Source organism: Myotis yumanensis, unplaced genomic scaffold, assembly GCF_028538775.1.
Source record: "Myotis yumanensis isolate MYYU_CA2020_CCGP unplaced genomic scaffold, mMyoYum1.0.hap1 SCAF_3, whole genome shotgun sequence".
NCBI classification, from domain to species: domain Eukaryota; kingdom Metazoa; phylum Chordata; class Mammalia; order Chiroptera; family Vespertilionidae; genus Myotis; species Myotis yumanensis.
In genome coordinates this window covers 57978097-58000792 of record NW_027223754.1, presented here as the reverse complement: position 1 = coordinate 58000792, position 22696 = coordinate 57978097, and the positions used below count along the sequence as shown (strand labels likewise).

Genomic DNA, 22696 nt, shown 5'->3' with positions numbered 1-22696 from the left:
AAATCAGAGATGGATGAAAATAGCAAAGGGGAATGCTTGGATAATTGGGGACTTGAAAGGGATAAGTTCTTATATTTCCTAATAGTTTTATGCTATTGGCATGTGAAAATTTTTTTTTTTTTTTTTTTTATTTTTCGCTTAAAGTATTACAAAGGGTATTACATAAGTGTCCTTCCCCCCCCCCCCCGCCCTTGACAAACCCCTACCTTCCCTTACCCCCCAGTGTCTTATGTCCATTAGTTATGCTTATATGCATGCATACAAGTCCTTCGGTTGATCTCTTACTCCCCTCCCTCCTGCCCCCCAACTCTCTCTGGCCTTCCCACTGCAGTTTGACAATCAGTTTGAGGCAGCTCTGCCTCTGTATCTATTATTGTTCAAAAGTTTGTAATGGTCTTTATTATCCATGAATGAGTGAGATCATGTGGTATTTTTCCTTCATTGACTGGCTTGTTTCACTTAGCATTATGCTCTCCAGTTCCATCCATGATGTTGCAAATGGTAGGAGTTCCTTCTTTTTAACAGCAGCATAGTATTCCATCGTGTAGATGTACCACAGTTTTCTAATCCATTCATCTACTGATGGGCACTTAGGCTGTTTCCAGATCTTAGCTATGGTGAATTGTGCTGCTATGAACATCTGGTTACATATATCCTTTCTGATAGGTGTTTCTGGTTTCTTGGGATATATTCCTAGTAGTGGGATCACAGGGTCAAATGGGAGTTCCATTTCCAATTTTTTGAGGAACCTCCATACTGCCTTCCATAGTGGCTGCACCAGTCTGCATTCCCACCAGCAGTGCACAAGTGTTCCTTTTTCTCCACATCCTCTCCAGCACTTGTCGTTTGTTGATTTGTTGATGATGGCCATTCTGACAGGTGTGAGATGGTACCTCATTGTTGTTTTGATTTGCATCTCTCGGATGATTAGTGACTTTGAGCATGTTTTCATATGCCTCTTGGCTTTCTGAATGTCCTCTTTTGAAAGGTGTCTATTTAGATCCTTTGCCCATTTTTTGATTGGATTGTTTATCTTCTTTTTGTTAAGTTGTATGAGTTCCCTATAAATTTTGGAGATTAAGCCCTTATCAGGTATGACGTTGGCAAATATGTTTTCCCAAGAGGTGGGTTTTCTTGTTGTTTTGTTGATGGTTTCTTTTGCTGTGCAGAAGCTTTTTATTTTGATGTAGTCCCATTTGTTCAGTTTCTCTTTAGTTTCAACTGCCCTAGGAGCTGTATCAGTGAAGAAATTGTTTTGGCATAAGTCTGAGATTTTGTTGCCTTTGTATTCTTCTAGAATTTTTATGGTTTCCTGTCGTACATTTAAGTCCTTTATCCATTTTGAGTTTATTCTTGTGTATGGTGTAAGTTGGTGGTCTAGTTTCATTTTCTTGCATATATCTATCCAATTTTCCCAACACCATTTATTGAAGAGACTATCTTGGCTCCATTGTATGTTCATGCCTCCTTTGTCAAAAATTAATTGAGCATATTGGTTCGGGCTAATTTCTGGACTCTCTATTCTATTCCACTGGTCTATATGTCTGTTCTTGTGCCAGTACCAGGCAGTTTTGAGAACAGTGGCTTTGTAATACAGTTTGATATCTGGCATTGAGATCCCACCTACTTTGTTCTTTCTCAGGATCGCTGCAGCTATTCGGGGTCTTTTTTTATTCCAGATGAATTTTTGGAGAGTTCGTTCTAGATCTTTGAAGAAGGCCATTGGTATTTTAATGGGAAGTGCGTTGAATGTATAGATTGCTTTGGGTAGTATGGACATTTTAATGATGTTGATTCTACCAATCCAAGAACATGGTATGTTCTTCCATCTGTTTATGTCTTCCTCTATCTCTTTTTTCAACGTCCTGTAGTTTTCTGAGTAGAGGTCTTTAACCTCTTTAGTTAAGTTTATTCCTAGGTATCTTAATTTTTTTGGTGCGATGGTAAATGGGATTGTTTTTCTAATCTCTCTTTCTGAAAGTTCACTATTGGTGTATAGAAATGCCTCAGATTTCTTGGGGTTAATTTTGTATCCTGCTACATTGCCAAATTCATGTATTAAGTCTAGTAGCTTTTTGATGGAGTCTCTAGGGTTTTGTATGTATAATATCATGTCATCTGCAAATAAGGACAGTTTTACTTCCTCTTTTCCAATTTGGATGCCTTTTATTTCTTCTTCTTGCCTAATTGCAATGGCTAATACTTCCAGTACTATGTTGAACAGGAGTGGTGAGAGTGGGCATCCCTGTCTTGTTCCTGTTCTTAGGGGAAATGGTGTTAGTTTTTGTCCATTGAGTATGATGTTGGCTGTGGGCTTGTCATATATGGCTTTTATTATGTTGAGGTATGATCCTTCTATTCCCACCTTTCTGAGAGTTTTTATCAAAAATGGGTGTTGGATTTTGTCGAATGCTTTTTCTGCATCAATTGATATGACCATGTGGTTTTTTTCTTTCAATTTGTTTATGTGATGTATCACATTTATTGATTTACGGATGTTGTACCATCCTTGCATCTCTGGGATAAATCCTACTTGGTCATGGTGTATGATCCTTCTGATGTACTGCTGGATCCGATTTGCTAAGATTTTGTTGAGGATTTTGGCATCTATGTTCATGAGGGATATTGGCCTGTAATTCTCTTTCATTGTGATGTCTTTACCTGGTTTTGGTATTAGGGTGATGCTGGCTTCATAGAATGAGCTTGGAAGTGTTCCTTCCTCTTGAATTTTTTGTAGTAGTCTGAGGAGGGTAGGTTTTAGTTCTTCCTTGAATGTTTGGTAGAACTCCCCTGTGAAGCCGTCTGGCCCTGGGCTTTTGTTTGCTGGAAGCTTTCTGATGACTGCTTCAATTTCTTCCATAGTTATTGGCCTATTGAGGTTTTTAGATTCTTCCTGATTGAGTTTTGGAATGTTGTATTTTTCTAGGAATTTGTTCATTTCCTCCAGGTTGTCTAGTTTGTTGGAGTAGAGTTGCCCGTAGTATTGTTTAACAATCATTTGTATTTCTGTGGGGTCTGTTGTTATTTCGCCTCTATCATTTCTGATTTGGTTTATTTGGGACCTTTCTCTTTGCTTCTTGGTGAGCCTGGCGAGGGGTTTGTCAATCTTGTTTATCCTTTCAAAGAACCAGCTCTTGGTTTCATTGATTTTCTGTATTGTTTTTTTGGTCTCTATGTCATTGATTTCTGCTCTAATCTTTATTATCTCCTTCCTTCTGCTCACTCTGGGGTTTTCTTGTTGCTCTCTTTCTAATTCTTTGAGTTGTAGAGTTAGATGATTAACTACCATTTTTTCTTGTTTTTTGAGATAGGCCTGTAGAGCTATAAACTTCCCTCTCAGGACTGCTTTCATTGTGTCCCAGAGGTTTTGGATTGTTGTGTTTTCATTGTCATTAGTGTCCAGGATGTTTTTAATTTCTTCTTTGATGTCATCGGTAACCCAATCAATATTTAATAACATGCTATTCAGCTTCCAAGTGTTTGAGTATTTTGGGTTGTTTTTATTGTAGTTTATTTCTAACATTATGCCATCGTGGTCTGAGAAGATGCTTTTTATGATCTCAATCTTCTTGAATTTGTGGAGACTTTGCTTGTGACCCAATATGTGGTCTATTTTTGAATATGTCCCATGAGCACCTGAGAGGAATGTATATTCCGCAGCTGTGGGGTGTAGAGTTCTGAAGATGTCAATTAAGTCCATCTGATCTAGTGAGTCATTTAGGATTGCTGTTTCTTTGCTGATTGTTTGTCTAGCGGATTTATCCAGTGATGTCAGTGGTGTATTAAAGTCCCCTACTATGATTGTGTTATTGTCGATATCTCCCCTGATATCTTCCAGAAGTTTTCTTATGTATGTGGGTGCTCCTGCATTGGGTGCATATATGTTTACCAGGGTTATATCTTCTTGTTGTATTGATCCCTTTAGTATTATGAAGTGGCCTTCCTTATCTCTGGTTATGGCCTTCACTTTGAGATGTATTTTGTCAGATATAAGTATTGCTACCCCAGCTTTCTTTTCCTTTCCATTTGCGTGAAAGATATTTTTCCATCCCTTCACTTTCAGTCTGTGTGAGTCCTTTCCAATGAGGTGGGTCTCTTGTAGACAGCAGATGTATGGGTCATGTTTTTTTATCCATTCAGCCACTCGATGTCTTTTATTTGGAGCATTTAGTCCATTTACATTTAAAGTTATTATTGAAAGGTACTTGTTTGTAGCCATTTCTTTTTTTGTGTGTGTGTGTGGCTGATTTCTTTCTGAGCTTGATATTTCTTCTTTTACACCAGTCCCTTTAGCATTTCTTGCATGGCTGGCTTGGTGGTGATAAACTCCCTTAGCCCTTTTTTGTCTGTGAAGCTTCTTATTTCCCCTTCAATTTTGAATGATAGCCTTGCTGGATAGAGTATTCTTGGATTCAGTCCTTTGCTTTGCATCACTTTGTAGATTTCCGTCCATTCTTTTCTGGCCTGATGTGTTTCTGTTGAGAAATCATTTGATAATCGAATGGGAGATACCTTGTATGTTACTTTCCGCCTCTCTCTTGCAGCCTGTAAGATTCTCTCTTTATCCTGAACATTTGCCATGGTAATTATGATGTGTCTTGGTGTGGGTCTTTTCGGGTTCACCTTGTTTGGGACTCTCTGGGCTTGTGTGACTTTTTTCTTCCCCACCTCAGGGAAGTTTTCTGATATTATTTCTTCGAATAGGTTTTCTAATCCATGTTCATCTTTCTGTTGTTCTGGCACCCCTATTATTCGTATGTTGCTTCGTTTCATGTTGTCCCAAAGTTCCCTTAGGCTCTCCTCCTGTCTTTTAATTTTTTTCTCCATTTGCAGTACAGTTTGAGTGTGTTTTGCTTCCTTGTCTTCTAATTCACTGATTCGGTCCTCCGCTTCTCCCAGTCTACTGTTGATACTTTCAATGGTGTTTTTTATTGCAGCTATGTCGCTCTTCATTTCTTCTTGGGACTTACTTAAGTTGTTGATTTTTTCATCTGTTTCTTCTAGCTTCTTGCATACGTAGTTGAGTTTTTCATCTGTTTCTTCTTGCTTCTTGAACATCCGGTGCATGTACTCTAGGAACCTTATTCTGAATTCTTTTTCCGTCATGTTGCATATCTCTGTCTCACTTAGCTGCTTTTCTGGCGAGTCCTCCTTTTCTTTCCTTTGGGGGTTTCTTTGTCTACCCATGTTTGATCTCACTGACATTACTTGTTGTTGAATCGTTCAGTGGCTGGACCCTGGGTGGCAGTGGCTGCTCCCTGGGTGGCAGTGGCTCCTCGGTCTGTGGTTGCTCCTTGGGCGGTTGTGGTAGCAGCGGCTCCTCTGTTGATAGCAGAGCCTCTGATGGGTGCTGTTCACAGTTGTGGTGGCTCTTCTGGCTGGTGGAGGGTGGCTTCAGACTCAGCAACTGTTCCCCAGGCAGAGCGTGTGGTGATCAGGAGGCCGCTGTTGCTTGAATCTGTTGCGTTGATTTAGAGGCACAAAATACAACACAACAAGGCACAACGTACCAGGCACTGAACACTATTGTATTTACGATATTACTAACCAGGATCTGATCGGCATGTGAAAATTTTATTGGTATGGTCAATTTATATAACATGCTAGAACCATCATGGTGTCACTTCCACTTTTCCAAGATTGCTCAGAACTTTGGACTTTTTATTTTAAAACGACTTCTCTAAATGTTCAACTTAAAGAAGATTTAAAATGTTGATTATCTAACTTCTCTCCTGTTGTGAATGATGTTCATGTTTAAAGAAGACAGTGTCTGAACAGATATATTAAAGTTACTTCCCACCAACCCATCCATAAAGGACAAAGAAAGAAAAAGCTGAGAGCTGGAGGAACTTATACTTTATATATATATATATATATATATATATATATATATATATATATATATATATTTCAGAGAGGAAGGGAGAGGGAGAGAGAGATAGAAACATCATTGATGAGAGAGAATCATTGATCGGCTGCCTCCTGCATGCCCCCTACTGGGGATCGAGCCCACAACCCAGGCATGTGCCCTTGACTGGAATCAAACCTGGGACCTTTCAGTCTGCAGGCTGTTGCTCTATCCACTGAGCCAAACCAGCTAGGGCGGAACTTATACTTTTAAGCTGATTTAATCATAACTGAGGATGCTAAGGACCTTACTATTAAATAGTTACTATATCTCGTCAGCATATTGCAGGAGTAGAGCCCCTTGAACTCAATATTTCTAAGTACTTCCGATGCTTTGATGCTTTAGGTACTGATAACATCTTACTCCTGTTGTGAGAAATCTGCTATTTTCCTAAGAGATTGAATTGTTCTCGCTTTCTCTGTCTCTGTTGCTCTGCCCACCCACCTCTGCCCCAACGTGATCAAGAAACCAAGACCTTGGGAATTTTATCCATGTTAATCAAAGGGCTGACCAGTATGAGAAAGGGTAAGTAAAACTCCTACTTGATGGGGCTCCCTTTTTTTAGGTCAGCTTTTTACACTCATAAAAATAGGAGTGTTATGCTTTGCTCTGTCACAGATGAAGTTGCAGTTTTAGGCCTATTAGAGATAACAGGCAAAGGAATAGGATGAATGTTGCTTCCATAGGACCACATGTTTGAGTTACATTAAAGTAAATTCAGGAAAACCTGCTACAGAATCTCTTATTCTGTATCTTCTTAAACAATTTAAAAATGACCCAAATGTTATATTTAAATGAAGAAATATAAAGGACAAAATTACAAAGTCAGAGGTATGTGAGCAAGTTTTTCTAAACTGATTTATAGCAAGTATTACAATGGGAATTAATAAAGATAAGCTAAGGATAATTGCATCAAAAGTTTTTCTGGTCATCGGGCCCTGGAAATGTCTGACACCCTTTAAGGGGCATTCTTGTTTGTATGGATAAAGCTCAGATGTGACTTAACTGGCATGATGTTTTCATGGTTTTCTAAAGAAGTCAAGATCTAGAAACAATTATCAAAGCAAAAACCAGGGCAGATAAGGCTAACAGAGAATGAGAACTGCTTTGATGTTTCTCAATCTTAGTTATTTTCATCCAGATTAATTGTGTGATCTTCTCAGTGATAATGAAAGGGTCACATCTTTAAATTTGTCTTCTCTCTTCTGTGTCTGACCCCTACAGCCCTGGCCTTCATTTGGAGACTCTATAGTACATTTTGTTTGAATTTACATTTACATATAGGCCAACTAAATCCCAAAGATTAATTTAACTACATTGTTTATAGGCAATCCTATCTAATAATAGACAAACATGGTAATTAACCATACCTCCGCTATGCTTCCCAGTGGCTAATCAGCAGGATATGCAAATTAACTGCCAACCAAGATGGCGGCCGGCAGCCAGGCAGCTGAAGCAAACAGGAGGTTTGCTTGCTCCAGTGATTGAGGAAGCCAAGGTTCCCCGCCTGCCGCTGCCGGCCTCTGAGCTGCACTCTAAGCAACTATGTTGCAATTATAGAAGCTAAATAAACCCCAGAAACCTGCTTTCAGCCAGCTGGGCCTCAGAGCTGGAGTTGCAACAGTGTTTCAATTATAGAAGCTAAACAAAGCCCAGACACCTGCTTTCAGAAGCCGAGGTCTCAGAGCTGGAGCAAGCCTCAGAGCTAAAGCCGGCTCTTAGTTTCAGTGACAGCCATAGAAGGTAAATAAATCCCAGAATAAAAAAAGAAAAGAAAAAAAGGAGAGGTTGGGAGCTTCAGTCACCCGCCAGCCTGAAAACGGCCCTTAGCCCCTCACCCAGACTGGCCAGGCACCCCAGTGGGGACCCCCACCCTGAAGGGGGTGTGACCAGCTGCAAACAGCCATCATCCCCTCATTCAGGCTGGCCAGGCACCCAAGCGGGACCCCCATCCTGATCTGGATCACCCTTCAGGGCAAACCAGCCAGCCCCAACCAGTGCACCAGGCCTCTATCCTATATAGTAAAAGGGTAATATGCAAACTGACCCTAACAGCAGAAGGACTGGGAATGACTGGTCACTATGACACACACTGACCACCAGGGGGCAGATGCTCAATGCAGGAGCTGCCCTCTGGTGGTCAGGGCGCTCTCACATCGGAGGAGCTCTGCTCAGCCACAAGCCAGGCTGATGGCTGCCAGTACGGCGGTGGTGGTGGGAGCCTCTCCTGCCTCCTCAGCAGCTCTAAGGATGTCCGACTGCAGTTTAGGCCTGCTCCCCGCTGGCAAGTGGACATCCCCCGAGGAATGCTGGGCTGCCAGAGGGATGTCTGATTGCCAGCTTAGGCCCAATCCCCTGGGGAGTGGGCCTAAGCCAGCAGGTGGTCATCCCCTGAGGGGTCCCAGACTGCGAGAGGGCATAGGCTGGGCTGAGGGTCCCCCCCCCCCCCCCCGCCGCAATGCACAAATTTTTGTGCACTGGGCCTCTAGTTTTATAATAAAAATGAATTTAATATCAGTATAATAATTTTCTTTAAAACCTTGAATATATATATTATATATATAAAATCATATATATATAAAATTTTGAATTAACCATTAATAATATGAAATATATATATGTGTATATATATATATATGTATAACACATAATACTGTTTGAAACTGATTTAAACTTTTAAAAAACTGGTGAAGACCTTGACAATGTTAACAAAATTAATCCCAGGGCAAGTGAAAATACCACTAGCTAAGACTTGTTAGCGCCTTAAATCTGATTTCTGTAAGTGACAATTCATAAGAAAAATGATTTAGCATTTTAACTTTACAGACATATTTTATTAGCCTGGAATTGGAAAATAGCAATGGGCCGCATGTCCTTCCCTCCTTGCTCTAAAAAAATCACTTATTTTTGAAGAAATGTCCCAATGTTGCCCTTTCTCCCAGATTTTGGACTTTGATTGTTTTTAAGGATGAGTTACTGAATTGAATTTCTTGTGCCCAGTGAAAGTACAATCTAGATAATATTTTCAAAGTGGATCTCCAAAGTGACAAAGATAGCCAAGAGTGAGGTTTGACTAAAATTCTGAAAATGAACTTCTCTAAGGATGGTGGTCTCAGAAGGCAGCCCAGTGGAGGGCTGGGCAAGTGCACACAGTGGGAGTAAGGACATCCTCCCACTTGTCGTCCCACTATGTGGACATGGCAGCAGTAGTCAGTCACATACTATTGCCATCCTCTACTGTCCCTTAGGGTGCAGCTTCTGCTCCTTTTGGTATTATCAATGCATTTTAATGGGGGGAACATAATACAAGCCAGTTCCTTTTCCATAAGGAATTGGCTTGTACTCAGGAGAGTAAATTGAAACATATGTCCTCTGAGAAGCGAGTCATTAATTTTTCTACCATTTAAGGTTGGTTTGTTTTTTTTTTGCCTTTGTAACTCACCGTAACTCAATTATCTTTAGAAGGTTTGAGATGTGGGAATGGTTGAGTTTATATGAAAGGATATATTTTTATTATTTTAAAATATTTATTATTAATATTTATTAGTTTTAATATTTTAAAGTTTTTTATTAACATTATTACTCTTATTTAAAAAACAGAATAGGCAATTATATTTGATTTATTTAGTAGAAATTTATATTCTGATTGGATCCAGCATAGAACTTTAACTTCAATGCTGACCATTTGGGGTATTCTTACAAGATGTATCTGAGGACAGTTGATTTTGTTAAATAACAAGTTTCATATTTACTTATGCATTTTGAGAATAGAACAGAAAACATGTTTCTTGTTAACAAAAAAAAGGAAACTTAAATGGTCTCCAGCTCAAGATGTAAGAAAATTTTTATTTGAACTTAGAGCTTGAACAATTACAATGATAGAGAATTTGTACATTTACCACTCAATTTGTCCAATCATTGTTCACTTGATTAGTGTTTTATTTTAACAACATTCAGTAAAATTTATTTTCTTATTCAAAGAAAACAAGACCTCAGTGGGCGCATTAAAGTGAGTCCTGAAACAAATAAAAATATCAAGAGGTAAGACATTTAAAGCTTTTCCCTCCCTTTGTCTGGCATTTGTAAGCATATTAGCATCCCGAGTGCTTGTATTCAGGAGAGTAAATTGAAAATCAAGCCGAAGCAGAACTCTCTTTTCCTGAAACGTTATATTAAGCAATTGTACTTTGCACACACAAAAATGATCTCTTGCATTTTATTCTTGGTTAAAGTTGGCTGCCAGGTGGATTTTGAGATATTAAATGGGAATTTTGACTGAGCTCTTCTGAGCTAAGTGATTTCTATGTATGTATATATGTATGTATGTGTGAATGTGTGTATAAGTAGTACATGTATAACAGAGTGGGACAAAAGTAGGTTTATAGTTTTTCATGTGGAAAATAATGTAATAATTAATAAATAATAATATAAGAATAAACTCTGTTTCCCATACACACAACTATAAACCTACTTTTGCCCCACCCTGTACGTATATATGTGTGTACCTATAAGTAGTGTGTGTCTATAAGTGTATGTATTAATTAGGGTTCTTCAATGAAGCAGAATAGGAGATAGATAGACATATAGATAGATATAGATTGACAGATAGGTGGGGAGAGAGAAAGAGAGAGCTTTATTAGAAGGAATTGGCTCATGCTGAGAAGTCTCAAGCTCTGTATTTAGCAAACTGCAGCTCCTAGTCCAAGTCTAAAGGCCTGAGAACCAGGAGAGCTCATGGTGTAAGCTCTTGTCCAAGGGCAGGAGAAGACCAATGTCGCAGATTAAACAGTCGGGCAGGCGAAGTCCCCTTTTTCTTAGACACTTTGTTCTGTTCAGAGCTTCAACTGATTGGATGGGGCCTATTCATGTTAGGGAAGGCTATCTGCTTTACTCAGTCTAAGCATTCAAATGTTCATCTCATTGAAAACCTCGAAGACACACCCAGAATAATGTTTGACCAAATACCTGGGCACCCTGTGGTCCAGTCAAGTTGAAACATGAAATTAGCCCTAACTGGTTTGGCTCAGTGGATAGATCGTCAGCTTGTGGACTGAAAGGTCCCAGGTTCAATTCTGGTCAGGGGCATGTACCTTGGTTGCGGGCACATGTCCAGTAGGGGTGTGCAAGGAGCAGCTGATCGATGTTTCTCTCTTATTGATGTTTCTAACTCTCTATCCCTCTCCCTTCCTCTCTGTAAAAAATCAATAAAATATATTTTTTTAAAAAGAAACATGAAATTCACCATCACAATGTGTGCATATGGAAGTATATGTGTGTATGTATATATAAGTAGTGTGTGTGTGTGTGTGTGTGTGTGTAGTAGTAGTAGTAGTAGTGTATGTATGTGGGTGTGTAAGTAGTATATATGTACATATGTGAACTGTCTTCACATGTGTAGTATATTTGTGTGTAGTATATGTTACGTGCGAGAAGCATGGTGTGTGTTTAAGATGAAAAGTTTAACAAAGTGTACTTCATTAAGAGGTCTCCTACCCAAGAATTGTCAAGTAAATCTGGAAGGCTTATGTCCTCTGATTTTTATTTTTTAAAAAGCAGATGGGAATAGATTTGAAACTGAGCTTGTGGGCATGTTGCTGAAAACAGTGTACAAAATAGTTCCATGTGGTTTTAGTAGAACTCGTTTCCATTCAGTTAACTCAGGACATGATATTATTAGATTCTAAATGTGTCACTGATGCCTGTAGGCCCAGCGAGCAGGGCCAGGGCTGGGGCAGCGGCAAAGCTGGGGCACTCACTGCCAGCCCGTCCTGTTCTCAGCAGCCTGGCTTGGTCAGAGGCCCACAGACTGTACAACTTTGCAACCAACAGATGGAGAAGAAGGCATTGATTTCCTTGGCTACTTGGGTGGTTCAGGGAGGTATCTTGAGGTAGTGAGTGGGAACATGGAGTCCATAAGACTGGGACTCAAATTCTGACTCTGTCAATGGCTAGCTGTGCTCTGTGCCTCAATTTACTCATCAACAAAATAGGAATCATAATACTACCATGTCTAGCACATAGTAGATACAAGTAACTGTGAGCAGTAATAAATATCAGGTGAATTATGCTTTCTTAATAATTTATTTAGTGTTCAAATATTTAATTTACTTTGACTCTCTAAGAAATACCCATTTTCCTTTCTAATTTTTATTAGACTATTTCAAATCATTACCTATTGTTTTTCATATGTTGGTATGTATGTGTGTACCGCATGCCTATGTGTGACATGTGTACACATACATACAAAAGTTTGTGGGGATTCATGTGTGTATGGTTATGTGTGCAGTATTCTGTAGATTTTTTTTAAGTAAAATAAGATTATGTTCCCTTCCTTATTAAAAACTCTCAGCATTATCACATTTCAGATAGAATAAAGTCCTAACCCTTAGTGATGGTCTTTTACTTGTTCAATAAGTCCAGCCAAAACGATCTTAGATTCCAGGCTCATTCCTACCTTATTGACTTTATGAACTTTGAACTTTTAATAACCTTACACTCATATGTACTTTATTTAATATGTTTAAAGAGATCAAAGTCTTGGCAATATAATGAAAGCAAACCTTACAACCAACACAAATATTACAAGGAAGGAGTTACAATGCTTATTGTTGTGTTATTTTATTTATTTATTTTTTGAGTACCCAAATGTGGACATAGAATCTTAGGAATTTTTATTTTCAGTCACTGGCATTTAAATCTCACATACTTGGTTTAAGCGAAAACCAACTAAGTGTTTGAAAAATCAACAAGGAGTTTTCTGGAGTAGAATAGCTATTTCTGTCGGGTTAATTGTTTCATTATTTGTATGAAAAAGGTTCAAATATTTTTAGCTGCTTTTAGCCTGGGTATACACATTCTCAGACATTTGGATAGAAGTAAAAACTTGAGTCAACATCTGGTTGCTTTAAAATATCTGTATCTTTGATGTATAGATGCAATCACAGAGACTTTATGATATGATCTTAGTAGGGCCACAGGGCATGGAGAAATGGTAAGAAAAGCAAAATTCCATTTAGATTAGATGCAGATACTCTAAAGCAGTGGTTCTCAACCTTCTGGCCCTTTAAATACATTTCCTCATGTTGTGACCCAACCATAAAATTATTTTCGTTGCTACTTCATAACTGTAATGTTGCTACTGTTATGAATCGTAATGTAAATATCTGATATGCAGGATGGTCTTAGGCGACCCCTGTGAAAGGGTCGTTCAACCGCCAAAGGGGTCTCGACCCACAGGTTGAGAACCGCTTCTCTAAAGGGTAACAATGAAGTCCTGACATGTTTTCAGGGACTATGTAGAGTTTTATATTATAGTAAATATATTTTACATTTCAGAACTCCATGGATTTTAATCTTTATATTGTTTGTTGCCAACACAGAACTAGTAAAAATACGTAGTTTTAACACACAGTTGTAAGTACTAGAAGCAGATACTGGGCTGTATATCATGAACATTTACAAACCGGTATATTAATCTTAATCCATTATTGTGAATAGTAAACTTTCTAAAGAGTGTCATTTTCAAAATATATATTCTCCAGAGTTAATTTGAAAGTTCCTCAGCATGTTGAAGTATGCTATTAAGAGGGTGCCTTCTGGAATGTGCCATGAGACGTATATAGGGATTACTACAAAATGTTTAGTGCACCTGGCAAAGGTCAAGAGTATAGCATTAAATAAATCATGATAGAAACAGAGTCCTAGTATGGCATTTGCTAGTGGCATAATGGCTCCAAGATTAAAATCTCTCGCTGAGTCTCCATGAGTTTTAGAGAGGTATAAGTTCCTACGTTCTTCTGCAGTTGCCTTTACCAATCTTCAACTCTTCGACATGATCTCCCTAAGTGTTGATACTGTTTCTGAATTTTAATAAATAATTTTGCCCACTTGTTATTAATCTCTTTTATTTTTTTAATGTTTTAAAGGGGCCAGAGTCTTGACAATCTCAGCAGAGTGACCCCTGAAGTGAACAGAAGTAACTCAGGGTGAGGATTATGTCTGATCATTCTTCCTTCCCCAGCTGCATAGATTTGTGGCACTCTTCAGAGAGGCTGTGTTGCAAAGTCTTTGAGTTTGAATCAGGAAGTCTGGGCTCCATTATTTGCCACATGGGTGCCTTGAACACGCTGGCTTAGGCCTCTATAGTTATAAAATGTTTCTCCCACCTTTGTCACTTGATTATTAAGAGAATGGATATAACAATAATGGGTATAAAATCCCTTTAAAGCAGAAATGCAGTATAAATGTAAATCATTAACAAGAAAGAATATAGCTATAGCATCAAAGGGGCCAGGTGAAAGTTTTTGGCAAATCATTAAATAATTTCTGAATATTTTTTTAAAAATCAATCTTGCCTACTTTTACGGTTTAATTTTAGGGTAAATGAGGAACTGGCCAGCGTGTCAATGATTGGCATAGAGGTCTTTTTTTCTCTCTCTTTTAAATGAAGGGCATAAACTGGTATTAATTCAAATACCAAAATTTAATAGTATAATTCATCTTGAGTACATATATTCTTTAAATTAATATACTCAGTTGATTTAATTCCATTTTTACCTACTATGTGTTTGCTTTTTGGTTTAAAGTTCCAAAGACCTTGATAACCTCATCAAAGTGAATCCAAGAACAGACAAAAGTGTGCAAGGGTGAGATTTAATAAGCTCTTCTTTCTCATTTCATGCTGACCCAGTGCTTAAAATAGAATTAAATCATCATTTCAGCGGACTGGCACTTGAGAGTTCAAAAAAAGCCTTGTAACCTCCACAACCTTATATCTAAAATGTTAACAATTTTGGCCAATTAGGTGAATAGTTGTTTTTCCAGGATGGACAGGACACTTTTATTCATTGATTTGTTTATTTTGTTGAGCAGAGGGATGGCACAGGAAAGGGGAAAGAGAACTGGACTGGGACCCTCACATTGGGTCCAGGCCTGGCTCTGCCCTCACTCACTGTGTGAACCAGATCGGTTCCTCCCTGTTAGAGCTTCATTTTTCTCATCCTCAAAGCGAGGAAGTTGGACCAACTGCTCTAGTTACTTCCAACGCTAATTCCAACACTACGTCTCAGGAAGATGGTTGGAGTAATGGAAAGTGCATGCACTCTGGAGTTAGATTGCTTAGCTTGAAATTTCAACCCTGCCACCCTTCGCCATGTAGGAAAATCTTAATCTTTCTGTGTCTCAGTTTTTCCCTTCGTGAAATTGGGAGGATAGTTCTTCTGTCATAGATTTGAGGTGAGGTTTAAATCACATTAATTATGTAAATCACTTAGAACAGTGCCTCACCCATCACAAATTTTCTAAAAGCTTTAGCTATTGTTTATTATTTCTATGCAGTTATAGTTAGGGCCACAACAAATATATTCACAGTCAGCACAGAAAAACTTTAATCCTTTGAGATATCTCTGTTATAATAAATACTTCATAATAAAATATTTTATAATAAAAATGTCCCTAAGTTTTAATAAATATTTGCAACTGCATGATATAAATTGACCATTGATCTGATCATTTCTCTAATGTCTTAAAGGGGCCAAAGTGTTGACAGCCTCATCAAGGTGGCTCCTGAAACAAACAGAACTAACCAAAGGTGAGGTTCATGGAACTCTCCTATCTCTTATTCCCCTTTTTTCTATTTAACTTAAAAACATGATAAAATTTATTGTCCCATCATGGAGACAGCCAGAGATGGGACTCAAAATCAATAGCTTCGTGTCAGCAATCTGGCATTTACATTCTTGTTCAGGGCTCCCTGGCTGTGAGCTTTAGTGGAGGAGAGGAAATTCTTTAGAACATCTCTTATCAGTTTGGGATTTGTGTTCCATGCTTGGGGTTCCCTCAAAACGAATCAGACTTGCCCATGAGATGAAACATCATCCCAAAACAATTTCCTAGAGATAAGTACTCTAAACAAGGTTGTTTTTTATTTTATTTATTTTTTATTTTTTAAAATCTTTATTGTTGAAAGTTTTACACATGTCCCCCTTTTTCCTATTGACACCTTCTATCCCACTCTGCCAAGCCCAAAGGAAATTTCTCCTTCCTTCTTCCTCCCTTCTTTATTCGCTCTATTCTTACTGTCTACCACAAAAAGAAAACAACCCACAAAAACAAACAAAAACCCCCTAAAATTGAAAGGTCATTTGAAAAAATTATTCTTAGTTCATTGAAATAATAAGGAATATAAAAAATGACATTTCTCTGCCTCGCCAGTGTTGCTCAGTGGTTGAGCATCAACTCATGAATCAGGAGGTCGTGGTTGGATTCCCAGCCAGGGCACTTGCCTGGGTTGCAGGCTCAATTCCCCCTAGGGGATATGCAGGAGGCAGCCTATAGATGATTCCTTCTCATCATTGATGTTTCTGTCTTTCTCTCCCTCTCCCTTCCTCTCTAAAACCAATAAAAGCACATTTTAAAAAAATGACATTTGTCTTTTATATAGAGGGAATTTTCTCTAAGACACATCATGTTAAGTAAGCAAAAAGATGACAAAACCATGATGCTATAAACATATATTGTCATGGTAGTTTGAACATGAGTTAAATACAAAAGGTACTAAGGAATATTTTTTTTTCTGGTAGATTTCCTATCTTTTCACATAGGAATGCTCTTCTTTTACACTATGTAGCTATCATAGAAAGAGTCTTAGGCTAGATCAGGAGACAGCAACTTTTGCTTGAAGGCTAGACAGTAAATATTTAAGATCTGGGGAGTCCAAAACAGTTCTGTTTTAACTAGTCAACTGGCAGCCATACATAGTATATTATAAACAAATGGGTGTGTCTGTGTTCCAATAAAACTTTATTTACAAAACCAGACTGCAGGCTGGACTAGATAGTATTTTATGTGGGTGTGAAAGATGAATTCTGAATATAGTTGGGGTAACTTCCCAAACACAGCCTACTGCCCACCCATCCCCACCCTTTTCATATATTTTAATTTATTTTATGGTTACCCAAAAATTTCATCACTATTTTATCTGAATATTTAGTGCTAAATTGTCCTTAGTTGTTTTTTTTTTTATTGTCTTTGTCTGGGAGTCAGATATTGAGTTTAGAGGCTATGTAATACTTTACTTTGCAGATTAAGATTCAATGAAAGATAGGTCTCCCTTGTTCCTCTTCCAAAAATACTTAGTTTCTACAGCTGTACACTCTTGGACAATTGGCTTAATCTCTTTTAAGCTGGAGCTTATTTACCTGTAAAGTGAGTTACTACAAAAATTAGATAAGATCGAGCTTGTAAAGCACTCAGCGCTCAAGTACTTATTAGCCATTATCTATTAGTGTTATTGTTACTATTTTTTCTTAATTGTTGGGTCCTTGTAGCACTACTCAATGCTTAAATCAAAGAAGATAGCAGTCCGGCCAATGTGGCTCAGTTGGTTGAGCATCGTCCCATGCATCAGGAGGTTGCCAGTTCAATTCCTAGTCAGGGCACATGCCCAGGTTGCAGGATCAATCCCCAGTAAGGGACGTGCAGGAGGCAACCGATCAATGTTTCTATCTCTCTCTCCCTCTCGCTCTCTCTCAAATCAATTTTAAAAATCATTAAAAAAAAATAGCAAAGAAATTATCCTATTATGTTGAAACTTATAAAATGATTGATATTCATTTTTGACCCACCAAATGATAATTTCATATAGTTTAACATAGTGCACATGGGAAGATATGTACATAAAATGAGTTTACAGGTTAATCCTAAAAATTATTTAAGTTATATAAGCCTTTCTGATCTTTGTTTCTCCTCAGGACCTATAACTGTGTCCCCACAATGAAGTATATCAAATTAGGGTTTTTATTCAGGCTCTTTGGTATTAGGGTTTGTATGAAAGCCCAGTGTAATAGCAGAAATGTCCCTTTAAAGTTATGATTGCCTATTTGAATGTTTAGAATAAAGACAAGTTTTATAATCTGAAGTCTTACTAGTTCTGATTTAGCATTGCATAAAGTTTGATTCTGAAGTGATTTGATTTATATTTTGTTGTAACCTCAATATTGCATATTCATGTTATGTATATTACTATGTGCCTTAGAATCAGAAAATAACTATTTTTTGAAAGTCTCAGTTTTTATGTTTGTTTAGTTGGTTGGGTTTTTTTTGAGGAGAGGGAGAGAAATATGGGAGACATGAAAATGATGAGCAATTTTATATTTCCCTCTTATCCATTAAAACCTCCAAAAATATTCTAAATGCTAATCCTATCTAATAAAAGAGTAATATGCAAATTAACTGTAACTCCACGACAAAGATGGCTGCTCCCATAGCAGCGGGGCAGGACACTGGCGGTGTCACCCTGGTAACGTGAGCCCAGCAGGCATTGCCTTGGCGACCGCGAGCAGATCGCATGGCCCTGAAGCAGGCAAGCATGGCGGCAGGCAGCCCCCAGCAGGGCCTAATCCTGGGCCATGGTGATGCGGGAGCAGGAAAGTGCTGCCCACAGGCAGCCCCCAGCAGGCAGCACTCAGCTGGGCCTGCTCACGGGGTGCCACAGTGATCCGTGAGCAGGCAAGAGGGGCTTGCAGGCAGCACCCCACCCTGGCCACAGCTCAAGGGGGAGAACAACACACAGGCAAGGCCAGGAGCCTGAGAGATCAACACAGAGGGGCACCTGCTCCAAGCCTCCACAGTGTGGCTGGGGGCATACCCCTAGCAGACACACACACACACACACACACACACACACACACACACACACGGGGCACCTGCTCCAAGCCTCCTACGCAGCTGGTGGCAGGCCCCCAGTAGGGACAATACACACACACACACACACACACACACACACAGGGCAACTGCTCTGAGCCTCCGATGCGGCTGGGGGCAGGCCCCCAACGGGGACACACACACTCACTCACGCGCACACACACACACACACACACACAGATGAGGTGCCTGCTCTGAGCCTCCGATGTGGCTGGGGGCAGGCTTCCAGCAGACACACACACACACACAAACACGGCGCCTGCTCTGAGCCTCTGCTGCCAGACTGTGGCTGTCAGTAGGACATCCACTGAGGGCTCCCGGACTGTGAGAGGGGCAGGCTGGGCTGAGGGACCCCCACCTCCCAGTGCACAAATTTCGTGCACCAGGCTTCTAGTTCTACTATAAAATATAATATGGATAATAAGGAGTTTGTAAGTAATTTAAATTTGAGGTTACCTTTAAAGAAATAAAATAAAATGAAAATGAATTTTCATAAGTACAAAATTATGCAAGAAATGGATAGTAGCAATCTGTTTTTTCCTAGGGCTAAAAAAAGAATTTAAATAATGATGAAGTTTTAAATTAGCAACAATCAGCCCTCGCCAGGTAGCTCAGTTGCTTAGAGTGTTGTCCGGATCTTCCAAGGTTGTGGGTTTGATTCCCCAGTCAGGGCACATATAAGAATCAACCAATGAATGCATAAATCAGTAGAATAACAAATCTGTATTACTCTCTGTCCCCTCCTCTATCTTTTTCCCTAAAATCAATCAATAAAAAATTAAATTAGCAACAATCATTTAATTAAATATTAAGGTTGAAAAAATATGCACATTATTGATTTTAGTTGATTTTACCAGCTATTGAAACTTATAACATTGTTTTAGGAACCAAGACCTGAACAATCTTATCAAAGTGACCCCCTCAACAAACAAAAGGTAAGCTTATTAAGATTATTCAAGACTCCTGAGCAACTCTCCAATTTATGCCAAAAAATAAAATTAGTTATTTGGCTAAGGACATTTTGCAAGAGGACATGAGAAATAAAGAGAACAAATTAATTTGTGTTTTTTGTTTTGTTTTATTTTGTTTTCAATCCTCACCCGAGGATATTTTTCCATTGACTTCTAGAGAGAGTGCTAGAGAGGGAAAGACAGAGAGAAATATCAATATGAGAGAAACACATTGATTGGTTACTTCCTGCATGCACCCTGACCAGGGCCAGGGCTGGGGAGGAGTCTGCAACCAACATACGTGCCCTTGACTGGAATGGAACCCAGGACCCTTTGGTGCACAGGTAGATGATCTATCCGCTGATCCAAACTGTCTAGGGCAAATTGATTTGTTGATGTATAATAATGCTATAAAGATTTTTCTTTTATTATTGCTTCCATTTATTTCATTAGAATATTGTTTAAAATAATAATATTGAAGCTAATTCTGTATAACTAGAGGCCCGGTGCATGGGTTCATGCACCAGTGGGGTCCCTCGGCCTGGCCTGTGGGGATCAGTGGACCCCTACACCTCTACAGCCCGGCCTTACCTGCCAGCTCATGGGGGAGGAAAATGCAGAGGGAGTGTCCGGGGAGGAAGCTTGCACTACTGCAGCGGTGCTCCCAGCCCAGCATCTGGCACCTGTTGGTCAGCTGAGAGGCGCTCCCGCTGTGGGCTGTGGGAACACACTGACCACCAGGGGGCAGCTCCTGCATTGAGCGTCTCCCCCCTGGTGGTCAGTGTGCATCATAGCTACCAGTCAGTCATCTGGTCGCTTAGGGTTTTTTTTTGTTTTTTTTAATATATTTTATTGATTTTTTTACAGAGAGGAAGGGAGAGGGATAGAGAGTTAGAAACATCGATGAGAGAGGAACATCGATCAGCTGCCTCCTGCACACTCCCCACTGGGGATGTGCCCACAACCAAGGTACATGCCCTTGACTGGCATCGAACCTGGGACCCTTGAGTCCGAAGGCCGATGCTCTATCCACTGAGCCAAATCGGTTAGGGCAGGGTTTTATATATACAGATTGCTACTTGAGAAATTCATTTTGACACAAAATACCAAAACTAGTTTATTATTGTAAATTTACAGTAAATAAATATTAAGTTTATAAAACTGAATAAATTAAAGAATATTGGCTTTCTACTCCTTCACAAACCCAAGGATTATTTTTTAAATGACTCCTAAGAAAATCAGCAACATAACATTCGTATATTTAAGATACTTTTTGTGACATTGAATTTGTTTCTGTCTTCTTGAGAAGTTAAGACCCATTATACAATGGAACAGAAGTTAAGAAAAGCATGACAGAGCAGCTAACTCCAAGCTACCTTTCATTCTTGGGAAGATAATGTCAGTGAAAAGCCTTGTGCAGATATAAAGAATCATTAACAGAGAGAGAGGAAGGGTGTTAGCAGAAAGGAGCATGGGGTTTGGGATCCAGTTGCCATGGTTTCAATCTTCAATGCTGGGGCAACAGCATCACAGTGTTTCAATCCTGGTTCACCCTCAGTCACTTCTTAGGCACCTGGCCCCCAAGAGTGTCTTAACTTCTCTGAAGTCGAGTTTCTTTGTAAAGGAGGGGTGATAGTAAACGTCTTATTAGGTTGTTTTGAGGATTTAAAGAAGATAACTAATGTATATAAAGTAGAAACAGTAGATTTATCGCTTTTTATGTAGATTCCATTGAATGATTCAAGTGGCAAAAGAAAAAAAATGCCAGTCATAAAATTTGCTGATTTCCATTTGAATTTGATATTTTATTTTATTTTATTTTATTTTATTTTATTTTATTTTATTTTATTTTAGCAGTGAAAAAGTTCTTAATACATTTAGTAATCTAAGCCCCAAAGCTGTCAGAAAAAAATGGCTGGGTAAGAGAAGGATGTTTCTTTTTGTTGTTGTTGTTTTGTAACGTTTTGTTTCTCCTTAACTAAACACAACAAGAATATAAATGACTTATAATCATTCTATTTACAAATGGAATATGTCTTTTAAAAGCATCATACCTTTTTAAATTAATTAATTGTTAACCCTCACCCAAGGATATGTTTTCTCTTGATTTTTAGAGAGCGTGTAAGGGAAGGAGAGGGAGACAGAAAGAGAGAGAGAGACAGAGAAACATTGATGTGAGAAAGACATTGATTGGTTGCCTCCCCCACACACCCAACTGTGGCTGGGTTCACACCTGCACCCCAGGTACTTGCCCAAGACCTGGAATCAAACCCACAATCATTCGGTGCACAGACTGGCGCTCTAACCACTGAGTACACTGGTTGGGGCAACAGCATCACAGTTTTTAAATGTCCCTGGAAATTTAGATTACCTATTTGTTAATAGCAAGAAAGAGAGGCAGCTGAAAAAAATATGTGGTGGCTTCACTTTTTTCAGCTTCAAGTAAAGCAATTGAAGAGAGTGATTGTAGTAGGAACGTAACTGGTCTATGTGCTGTTTGTTTTGTAGAACTGATATTAATACCTTTATCTCTTGAATTAATTAAAAAATAATATAATTTTAAAAAACACTCAGACACTTCATTAGACTCATGGCCAGCAAATATCATTCATCCTTGTTTTTGAAGAGTATTTTTTTGATACTTAGTGGAAACTTTATGATGTTTATTGTTTCTTAGATGGTTTGCTGCTCCCAGCAAAGTTATGGCCCTAAATTTTGATAATTCATTAAGTAGTACACATGTGTAAGATGATATAATTCACTTTTTGTCTCTGGTTATATGATTAGTTTTATATCATTATACATTACTATTATATATGTTATATACTATATCTTGACAATGTTTTTATGATTTTTCTTCTTGAGTTTAGTTGGTACATATGAAAATTGCAAAATCTTAGAGGTGAAATGAAGGAACTTCAAGGAACTCATATCCTAGTTAGTTTGAACAATTTTGAAAACCTCTGTTTCAATTTAACCTAATCAATTTACAGAAGAGGAATTTAAGATTCAGAAAAGGCAGGCGATTTAACTAGGGACGTAGAGAAAACTGGTGGGATACTGATAGTAGTTCTGTGCTCTAAGTAATTATTGAGCACCAACTGGTTTGAAGCTTACAACTACTAGTTGGTGTCAT

General features: G+C 38.7%; 1 protein-coding gene across 14 annotated transcripts in view; it reads left to right on the top strand.

The window, feature by feature from the left end:
- SCEL (sciellin) overlaps positions 1–22696 on the top strand; it is a 123796-nt gene that overhangs the window by 67013 nt on the left and 34087 nt on the right. For 5 of the 14 annotated variants that reach the window (XM_070408897.1, XM_070408899.1, XM_070408898.1 and 2 more), the window contains 6 exons: positions 6374–6433; positions 9890–9949; positions 13834–13893; positions 14494–14553; positions 15438–15497; positions 19495–19545. In XM_070408897.1, the coding sequence (XP_070264998.1) occupies positions 6374–6433; positions 9890–9949; positions 13834–13893; positions 14494–14553; positions 15438–15497; positions 19495–19545 (351 nt within the window). The remainder of the gene's footprint in view (positions 1–6373; positions 6434–9889; positions 9950–13833; positions 13894–14493; positions 14554–15437; positions 15498–19494; positions 19546–22696) is intronic. The other 9 variants (XM_070408903.1, XM_070408896.1, XM_070408904.1 and 6 more) reach the window with 6 other exon arrangements.